Below are 10537 nucleotides of genomic sequence, written 5' to 3'. Positions count from 1 at the left end.
GTGCAAAGTACAAAGCAGACAAAGAGGGAAAAAATGAAAATATTCATGAAGCCACACTAAATAAAACGATTTGCTCAGTTGTCTTGAACGACGGAAATGTCGGTCAGAAAATGTTGCTGAAGAGCTGCTGTGTTGCTCAAGCTGCGCCCCTTTTCACATTCCTCCTCTCTCGGCACACGCCCTATGACAATGAAAAAAGGTTGGCTGGACTGAGAAGTTAAATCACGGAAAAGATATGTGTTGCTCCTTCATCTTGCTCAAGACTGAAGAGGATCTGTGAGAGAAGGACAGCCGCTTCCAGTGAAACAGCTTCTTGCCTTTTGTTTTCTTGTCCAAACGGTGAGTCTGCTTTACTCTCTTTATCAACTCTTCGCTGTGGACATTATTGTTCATCACTTCGTTGTGCTAATGCGCCCCAACTGTTTTTCTTGGCAAATACGAGCAGTTTAGTTTTTTTTCCTCCACTCTGTCATGAATTGTGCATAATTAGCGAGCGTCTCTTTTGTTATTGCCCGTCTTGGTGGCCACAGGGATCAGGTTCTCCTTCTTGGTAATCGAACCCCAATCCCTTTACACTTCCAGAGAAACCGGAGTCTCCAGTCACGCTTACTTATTTATTTGCTGTGTGTCAGTCCTGCCTGTGGTCGCTCTACAAATTGTCAGGATTAGTTCGGGCTAAATGTGAATGTGGGACACGGGCAAGCCCCTGACATCTCCGTTACGCACGGCGCTGACTGCTTCTGGCATATGCGCCGAGGCCGTTTGCGCCCCGTTAAACAGCCGCGCTGTGCTCATCGTACCGGCGGTCAGATTTGGCTCTTATCAGTCTGAATTATTCAGGTTTTGATAAGACTCCGGTAGCGAGACTCGAATGGCTTCCACCTGGTGTAGTTAATGAAGCGCAGGAGAAATGGGGACCTGGGCGATGACAGGTAACATGCTCATGGAGGAAGTGAGTCAGTCACACCTCGCGCAAACAACGCGAGCAGGGTGGAGCTGATTGGCCACCGGGATTAATCAATGCTCATGAACTAACTGGTGCCAGCGCAGAATACTGACCCTCTGCGGTCTGTGGTCAGTCTGGTTTAAAAAAAAAAAAAAAAAGTCTCTCAGACATGAAAGATAGATTTTGGTGAGGGGTTGGGACTGGTTTGGGCTGGATGGGCCAACCTGACTTACCTGTAGACTGGTTTGTACTTGTCAAGCCTTGAAGCTGTAGTTGCAACACAGACGAAGGCCGAACTTCCCACAGACGTCTGCAACAGTCATGAGCTCTTTGGGAGGTGCTATGCACAGATACTGTGATGCATACAGAGCAACTGGGAGCTTAGCTGCAGCGCCTCCTTGTCACAAAACACATTAATCAGATAATACATCATATAATATGGTACAAGACTCATTCATTCATATTTATTTTTCCTTTGTTTAGCCAGATAAGTTTGCAAGAGATATGTGGCCAAAACATGGCAAACTAAGGATCCAAACAGCTAACACTGAGCATGTTAAAATGAATCTTCTGAATTCTGCCAGAGATATCACATTCCCTAATTTGGCATTACATAACATTTCATCATATTAACATGAAACGTCAGAAAAACAGATTTCAAACCAGCTGGTTAAGGAGTTTCCAGTCTGTGGATCAAGATCCCTAAAGAGGTGACAAGATATGTCTGAGGGATTGTACGAAACAGGATAGGTAGGTAGAGGATTAGATGTTCCTCTAATCCTTGTCACCAGAGAATTACTGGATGGTTTCACAACTTTACGCCTCCTATAGTGCAAAAATATCCCTCTTTGGTTAACCTGCCTGTAATCCACATATGCAACTGGAGACGATGACGAGACTTTATTTGAAAATGTCTCAAAAGTTTGGAAATTGTGAGCTAGCGTGCATGTGTGGTGTAAAATTCCAATCAAATGCCACAAAAAGGTCCAGAAGCGCAAATAAAACAATGCACTGGGCCTCACACAAAGCATCCATTACACTTGAGTCATTATAATCACCGTCTCCACGCTCTGAATCAGAGTGCATGTGCTGAGAGGCTTGCGGGAGAAGTGTGTTCTGCACACACTCGTGGTATTCCACCTCTCGCTCTTATCAGACAAATCCCACTGCATGTTCCTCTCTACCCATTTGTAATTCTGTGGCCCTGACGTCTCCGGTCCTGACCGAAGCCTGCTGGGTTTCATGTTCATCTCATTACGCTTAGAAGAGACGCTAATGGATGGTGGCCTGTCAGGCGTTTTGATATATGGCCTGCGCTGCCACAAACACACTCAGACGCTGGTCGGCCTGCTCCCGTGCTGCTGGTCGTCTTGTACGGGGTGTTAGGAAGGTGTTGGGACAATTATAGTAACCTATTAAATAATAATGAACAGCATGCTGATGACAGATGCTCACTTGTATGCAGGAAGGGGTTGTGTGTTCGCGTCTGTGTGCATGTGTGTGTTTGTGTGTGCTGGCATGGCAGGGAGACATGAAACAGAATCCAAGGTTTGGGTGCCTGCTCTCACTCACCCAGTAATTAGGTTAATGCAACAGAAGTCCTAATTGGTGGCGTCCTCCATAAGCTATGCGTGTATGTGTGTGTCTTTCTGTCTTTCTGTCTGTCTATTTGTATGTCTTTGTGTGTAGGTTAGTGTAGGCGCACAGTGTGATCGCTGAGCTGTGACATCAGTGTCAGATGGGAGATTCACCAGCTTCTACAGTTACTCCAACTGCATCGCCAGAGGCACCCATCATCATTACCCATCATGTGCTGCCTCCCGGTAGTTTCCAATACACACTGGAAATCCTGCAGCAAGGCCTCACGCCACACTGCTGCGATACTTATCGACTCGACTCAAGTGTCTGCTGCATTTATTCAGGCCTTTTATATTTTCTGTGTGCAGTTGCCTTGGAGCTAATGGGAGCAGAAACTTAGAGGGTACATTAGGCCGCACCTCTTATCGCTGTCTACAGGCAAAACATATTCTGTGTCCCAGTTTCATATGAGAAAATAAGCAGTGTGTGCTACACAGTCATTCTCATAAACACAAAATCAACAGCTCTGTCTTAATGTCATACTGGTCAGCTGGTCGATCAGCTGACCAGCCAGCTGAAAGGAAATAACTGGCAGCTGTTTTGTTAACAGTTTGTGTTTTTCCTTTTAATTACTTTTATAATTTGAATTTACTTTTGATCATTTTGAGGTTTGAATTATTAACGTGCCACTGTGGCCTCTGGGTTATTGTGACACCAATTCTCACTATTTTCCCTTCTTTTTTCTTTTTTTTTTTTTTTTACAAACAATCAATTCATAGAGAAAAAAAATCAGAAGATTAGTCCATAATGAAAACAATCAGCTCCACCTCAACCAACAATAACAGCACAATCCTGCTTTTACATTCATGCATAATAATAATAATAATAATAATAATAATAATAATAATCTAATTAGATAATACATAATTAAATACATTTTTCTTGATGCTTATATACTTTTACATAAGTAGGCCTTTCAGTGCGGTAGTTTTACTTGTAGCGGTGTATTATGAGTACGTTAACTTGCATTTTAAGTAAAGGATCTGAATACTTCCTCCACCGCTGGGTATACAAGAAATCAACATGCCTGTTTTGAACCAACAGGAAAAGATGCTGAGTGTGGGATGATGGATGGCAAACTGTAGCTGTGTGTTCCCATTCCATACTTCATGTTAATAGTAAACAGTATATACTACATATACATTACCATAATGTTTTTTTTTTTGCAATTGTATCAGGAAATAGTAGAATATGGATGGCAGATTTTGCTGCTAATTAAATGCCACAAATAGACACCAGCATGTGATTTATGAGCTATTTTTGTTTTCTGTTCCTGTGTCTGGGTTTCATCACCATCCACAATTAGTTTTAATATTTTGCAGCTGTTAGCATGAGCAGCTCATTTGTGCATTGCATTGTGGGAGAATAGTGTGCATTAGGTTTTCATTTCATTAATTTTCTTTTTTTTCTGTAGCTATGATTAGTTTCTCTATTTCCTTCACTCTGAGTCAGCACACCTGTTTCACGGCAGACTTTTGACTCGTCATGACAGGAAAAGCACAGGTGTCACAACTAACATCAACGATGGCTCTGTTGCTGCGAGGCAGCATCATTCACTTTATTATTTACACCTGTGCTTTCCCTGCTGTGACATGTCCGTGGAACGTGTTCTGGAAGTGGACTTTTTGTCACTTTTCCAGTGTGCGCACCACAATTCAGAGTAAGCTGTCGGCGTGATACTAGATTTGACATCCAGTGAAAGCATATATGTGTTTCCTTCTTGTTTCTGTCCTTCCTGCACTGCAAGTTCCAACTAGCAATAAGCTGTGAGGAAATGAACCAAAACTGCATGTCTCAAATGTTCAGCCGAGGATTTAGGGCCTGTCACTAACAGCAGCATTAGATGTTTCAAGCTGGCCTGATCCATTGGAGCCATGTGATGTTTGTCAGTTCATACTTGAGCACAGTATGCAGTGTATTCCTGCAGTGTGAGGGGAAGTGTGCTGCAGCAGACGGGCAGCGGGCAGTAATCTGATCTTGTGGCCTCCCGCTGCCTTCTGGGGATCAGATGTCCTCCGTCAGAGATCACAGCTCCCATTGTGTTTACTTCAGAGACTCCCCTCCTCTTCAACCTTCCATCACTCTGTCGCTCTCGCTCTGTTTGCCTCAGAGAGCCTCCAGGCTCAGCCCCTTCCTCTCCTCCTCCTCTTCTATGCTGACATCACCCGCGTGTCTTACCTTTCCCACATGTTTATGTTCAGGGGTCAGATACAAACAAGCCCAATTCAAGTACAATTACAAGATGTGACACCAAAGAAAATTACGTTTGTCTTGCACATGTATGGCTTGAATTCCAATTCACACAATTTTGCTTTATTTGTAGAACAGTGTGGCTTTGAATTGAACTCAGTGCATTTTATGTCAGTATGTTTCTAATCACATTGCATACACTAAACAAAGTGACATGTTGCGCTATAACTTCATTTTAATACATTGTAATCTATAATGTGATTGTACAGAGAATCCCTAATCTTGAACAATCAGCTTCATAAGCATTCCAAGATTCTTCAACGATGCGTTCAATAACTGAGATATTTATCCACCCATTGTGAATATTATTTTATATGAACATAAATCATGGGAATTGCACCCTGGATGTGTGAGTGTCTGAGATATAGCCATATCTCTCCTTCCCACTTCCTACATTCAATTCTCCTTTTGGCTTTTTGTCTCTCTCTCTCTTTAGATATGGAGTCAGCCATTAAGACGGTGGTGACCACATTTCTTTCTTCTGCCAGGGGGAAGGAGAACCTAGATTCGAAATCCTTCCAGAAACTGGTATCTAAACAGCTTGGCGGCCTCATGGAGGTAAGTAACTATAGATTCTTGCTGTTCTCCTCCACTTTGCTGTACACAAGTAATCCATTTGTATATTGGAATGCTGCTATTTTTTTCCCAAAGAGCTGCCATATTGACACCAACAGTACTTCCCTTCTGCTTCTATGCATCCCTCTGTGCTCAGGACACAAACAGCTCCTCTGCCGTTAAGGAGATGCAACGAGGACTGGATGAGAACAACGATGGAAAGGTCAGCTTCCAGGAATACCTCACTCTGATTGGCTACTTGGCCAGCTCACTCAGTCAGAGCAAGACTGGATCCAGTGCAAATGCTTCATAGATGCTCGTGAAGCTGCATTATTTGGGGGGGGGGGGGTCTGCTTAAGCATCTTTTCTCATTTCTAAATGTTCCAAACATCATGTATACATTTCTTTTCAGTTCATACAGTTCAAATATTCGAGCAACCAGTTATATAAAGCTCTGAACTACACCTTACTGTCTGTCCAGACTGACCTTTTTTTTTACATTCTCCACTGTCGAGGACACATTGAAGGACTCTGAGCTGGGAGTGTCTTTATTTACACCAATTATACAGAGGATACTTACTGTATTTCCAAAATAAAAGCTTTATATAATAAAACTGAATTGTTTGTAGTTTTAAATCAGTGATAATATGCCTAAGTGTTACCCATTAACTTCCATTGAAATTCTGCTGGTAAACCCAATGAAATACTGTATGTGTACAGTGGTTTCCGTGATATGGTTTGACATTGTCCCACAGGCACTGCTGCAATGATATCTGCTGCTTCCACAGCTACCAGCAACACTTACTAAATATAGCTGTGACGTCCCCGACTAGTCAAACTCCGCAGCCTTTATATGCATAAACTATGGCAACGAGATCCTGACATGCAGTATATGCTTTCTATTGTGTACCATCCTCTACTCTGCAACACAATACATACACTCATATGGTGCATTCACACTGCGCCACCCCACTTGCTGACACAATATACTGCAGCAAAGACAAACAAAGAAGATGCACCTACCAGGATGAGCAGATCAAACATGTATGACATTACAATGATAGTGTTTGTGCAGTAGTGTTTGCTTTAATGAGCATCATCTCCTACATCATTCATCCAAGAGTACTTGGCCATATGTGTTTCTGTATTTTTGCTCTTTTCATGCCATTTGTATCCATTATATTACTTTAAGTCTGATGGACTGGGGGAATGATTAAAGTACGTTTGCCTATGCATCTGCTGTTGATCCATTTTCACATACCTTGTGCATGCATGTGGAGTGTTTTGGAGCAGAAGGTGTGAATGTATTTGTGAAAGTGTGCATGTGTACCAGCATTAGCACATTTGCCTTTGTGTGTGCTTTGTGAAGACTTTGTAAAGGGATTTCTCTGCATGGCTGCCAGGTGTGATGGTTCCTTTCATCAGTGCTACACTAATCCTTCGGATACTGTATCAGGCTTGACCCCCCCACCTCCTCCAGTAAACATCCTATCCCCACACATACCCCAACACCCTCTGCTGCTTAACACCAGATACATTTAGAAGGTTATCAAGTTATTCATCTTTGTCCTACAGTACTTATTTTAGCACTCCCTCTAAGCTTTTCCTTTGTTTTCACATGCAGAACTAAATGGTTGCACAACGGGGGTAGCAGGATAATCCACTGTCAGAGTAGCGAGCTGTAGCACAGTAAGTGATATATCGCTGTCACCTCACGATCACTCGTCATGCTCAGGAAATGCCGTCGGACAGGTGTGATGAACTCATCAAAGTATGAATATTGCAGCCTCATTCCATGTCTCTCACACTCGCTGTTCACACTTTGTATCTGCTGAGTTTCTTCACTCACACAAGAGTACGTAAGAGGATAAGAAGAGTGCATTAAAAAGTATTGTGGTCATATTATGGGTACTTTTAACAATTTACTTCATGTCTTGGTGTTTTTTGTCAATATGTCATCTCTGACAGACAGTGCGATGGGGGAGGTGGGGGGGGTGGATCGTTCAAGTGTCCATTCAGTGGACAGCAGGTGTCTGATGCGTAAACAGAGAAGGGGGAGGACAGGAGAAGGGGGGATGGGAAGGAGGAGAGGAGCAACAGGTGGAAGGAGGGAGAGAGGAGGAAGGGATAGGTGGGATGGGTGGAGTGAGGGATGTATTTAAGACGTTGTCCTCCTCATCCTCCTCATCACTCGCTCTTGCCTTCTCTCTCTGCACCTGACCGGCAGGCCAGCACTCGTCCTTCACTCAGGTAAGAAATGATGCCGAGGACAGACTTCCACACTGAAAGCTGTGTCTCTGCATTTCTCAGGTTGTTTCTAGTTTTACTTTAAAAAGTTGATCTTAGGGGTGCAGCTCATGCACAAAGTTATCTGTAGGTGGACTGACTGTTGAAAGTGCAAGTTAAAAACAAAGACAGGACTAGTATTCTGTTTATTCACTGATAAGTTAGCAAACTTAATTTTTTCTCAAACAGGGTTTGCCAAAAATGTCTTTCTGATCATTTTCTATTCCACTGATTCATGAGAATTTGCAATATTACGTGTCCACAAGGTTGATGTAGGATGTGATTGACAGTTAGGAAAAGTCCTCACAGTTCAGAGGTGATGTAGGTTCAAGAAAGGCAAATACTTACACCTGCCTCTGGTGTCTTCTGCCATCCGGCAGAGCTAAAGTAAAAGCCAGATCAGGTTGCCTCTGTGTGTCCTGGTTACATCTCCTTCACTGGTTGGGCTGTTTTACCAGCTTAGAGTTTCACTCTTATCAGCTGGCTCACATGTCCGGCTGCTGACTATGTCCTGACTCCCAGAGGCCCTCTCGCTGAGGCAAAGCAACATTGAGGATCAGCTTATCTGTAGCAAAATCTTATCAGGTCCACCGGCAGAGAGGAAACACTCCTGACGAGGAAACAGAGCAAACTGTGCAGGGTTTCCGACTCTCCTGGCACTAGATAGAGCTGCTTGGACACTGCATAGAAGATCAGCTTGTAACAGTAGTGTCAGTGATAGTACTGTAGCCTGCGATTCAGTTTTCTGGTAGTGTTTGTCCACTCATCTATCTGACTGTCAGCTAGTCTGACAATGTGTGCCTGCAAGAGAGAGCAACCAAGAGAGTCTTTAACCTTGATTTGCAGCAGACTTGCCCTCCACGCTCCTGAGAGCAGCAGGAGTGTTGACATGGACTGCTCCTCCTCCCACCCTTCATCTCTTTCTATCTTTCTCCAGAATGTCTTTGCCCAACTCAGAGAACGCCTCCACCCTGGAGAACGCCATGCAGCTCATGATCCAGACCTTCCACAAGTACTCTGGAAACGAGGGCGACAAATACACGCTGAGCAGGGCTGAGCTCAAGGAGATGCTTACCGCGGAGCTCGGCAACTACCTGGGGGTAAGGAGCCGCGTTCTCTGGGATACAAGACGCACACACACGTTTCATAAACTAGATCCAGCCTACATCTCTGTTTTTTATCCTCGCACATGCAGAATGCTCAGGATAAGGAGGCCGTGGATAAGGTGATGGGAGACCTGGATTCCAACAACGACGGGGAGGTAGATTTCACTGAGTTCATCATACTGGTCGGAGCTCTCACTGTGGCCTGTAACGACTTCTTCCTGGAGTACAACGATAAGCCAGAGAAGAAGAAGTGAGCCAGCCCTCGGCACAAGGACGTCCACTCTGCAAACCCACACACTCCAGGGAGGAAACAGTTAAGACAGGAGAGAAGACCTACGAAGGATATCCTGTCATGGACTTCACGTGCACAAATACATGCACACACACACGTCTAATTGTCACTCCGGCAGTAAATGTTGGGTGTTTGTGTATTTGTCCGCAATGTCCAATCCATCAATCACAAACAGTATTTATCGCTATGTGAAAATCTGGAGAGTTTAAATCAATTTCTGCACCTGACATTGTTGATCATGTGACTATATCACTCTCTCTTTTTCTTCCCATGCATTTTGTAACACACTCAAGCAAAGGAATTTCTCCCTGGAAAGAATAAATGTGACCTTTACTGAGACAATACTATGTTGGTTGTTAGTTTTTTACAGCAAACAGGATGAGTAAGAACATATGATGGGCACCAGGGGGCAGCAAGCAGCCCGCAATCGAATCCAGCAGTTCTGGCAGAGGATTATTGCATTACCTTTACCTTTGCTTTGCACATGCTGGTACAGCACTTTATTCCAGCACTGGATGGATGTATACTGGGGTTAGATCTGTCAACCAATGGCAAAGAGATATTTATGCTATACAGATGAAAAATGCTACGATACGAGTGACCTTTACCTCTGCTGTGGTGCGTTCAAGTTCATCACACAGTTTCTCTGCATCAAAAAAACGCATGAGGTGTATATGATCAGGTACTGACTGTACCCATATTCCTGTTTTCACAGCAGAATAATGAGAACTTGAAGTGACCTTGGTTGGGCCCTACACCCATGATTGTTTAAAAGCCCTGTTTCCTAGAAGAAAAAAAACACGGCTGGAGCATGTAGGTATGTGTGTGGGTGTTTTGTGAGTATATAAAAAGGAAGCTACCAGCCTCAATATTAGAAAGCCAGGAAACGGTTCTTTCTTTCGTTCTATCCTGTGGTGGAAGATTAATGGGAAGTTTGGGTAATGCAGTAATTTACAGATAGGTCACGTGTGTGTGAGAGTAAAAACATGCCACGCAGACACATACTCTGATTAATCTGAACCTACAACCTTTATTGGACAGGTTAAGGTGTGCACAGGAGCAGATTTGAGAGTCAGGAAGGAGAAGGTGAAAGATGGAGAGGGAGCATAATGAGAGAGGAAGTGAGAAGAAAGGAAGGAGAGTGGAAAGGTCAGAGAGAGAAAAAGAGTGGACAGCAGCACTTAGTCTGTGTGGAGCTGTGCAGCCTACAGTTTTCACAGGTCTCTGATAGGCTTTTCACACTTGTTCGGGATCTGTTGGGGATCCCTCTGGGTAATCCCATCCTCCAGAGACAGAGAGAGAGAGAAAGAGAGAAAGAGAGAGGCAGCTCCCAGTCCAGGACTGAGCTGCAGACTTGGCCACATGACCGTAAAACGCTGGGGAAACTCACAGAGAGTGACAGTGACTGAGGATTAGACAGCATCCTTTCAGTTTTATAGTGGCTTTCCTATGCAGTAACAACAC

The 10537-nt window shown here is 43.8% G+C and overlaps 2 protein-coding genes across 2 annotated transcripts; both read left to right on the top strand.

Moving 5' to 3' along the window:
- The first annotated feature begins 175 nt into the window (after nt 1-175).
- On the top strand, nt 176-6622 carry si:ch211-105c13.3 (uncharacterized protein LOC325758 homolog). The gene is made up of 3 exons (XM_041942698.1): nt 176-339; nt 5271-5392; nt 5547-6622. Exons 2-3 carry the CDS (start codon nt 5273-5275, stop codon nt 5700-5702), a joined length of 276 nt encoding a protein of 91 aa, XP_041798632.1. The 5' UTR covers nt 176-339; nt 5271-5272; the 3' UTR covers nt 5703-6622.
- Nucleotides 6623-7705: 1083 nt separating this feature from the next.
- On the top strand, nt 7706-9365 carry LOC121611021 (protein S100-A1-like). The gene is made up of 2 exons (XM_041943376.1): nt 7706-8775; nt 8871-9365. Exons 1-2 carry the CDS (start codon nt 8614-8616, stop codon nt 9033-9035), a joined length of 327 nt encoding a protein of 108 aa, XP_041799310.1. The 5' UTR covers nt 7706-8613; the 3' UTR covers nt 9036-9365.
- Nucleotides 9366-10537: the final 1172 nt, after the last annotated feature.

The sequence above is a fragment of the Chelmon rostratus genome, chromosome 8 (genome assembly GCF_017976325.1).
Source record: "Chelmon rostratus isolate fCheRos1 chromosome 8, fCheRos1.pri, whole genome shotgun sequence".
Taxonomy (NCBI): domain Eukaryota; kingdom Metazoa; phylum Chordata; class Actinopteri; order Chaetodontiformes; family Chaetodontidae; genus Chelmon; species Chelmon rostratus.
Note: the sequence above shows the minus strand (reverse complement) of the source record. Positions and strands in the feature narration are given on the sequence as shown.

Excerpts from the sequence above, each read along its gene's own strand:
- si:ch211-105c13.3 (XM_041942698.1), top strand. The coding sequence starts at position 5,273 with ATGGAGTCAGCCATTAAGACGGTGGTGACCACATTTCTTTCTTCTGCC. Across the intron at positions 5,393-5,546 it reads AGCTTGGCGGCCTCATGGAG|GACACAAACAGCTCCTCTGC; the intron begins GTAAGTAACTAT and ends CTCTGTGCTCAG.
- LOC121611021 (XM_041943376.1), top strand. The coding sequence starts at position 8,614 with ATGTCTTTGCCCAACTCAGAGAACGCCTCCACCCTGGAGAACGCCATG. Across the intron at positions 8,776-8,870 it reads AGCTCGGCAACTACCTGGGG|AATGCTCAGGATAAGGAGGC; the intron begins GTAAGGAGCCGC and ends TCGCACATGCAG.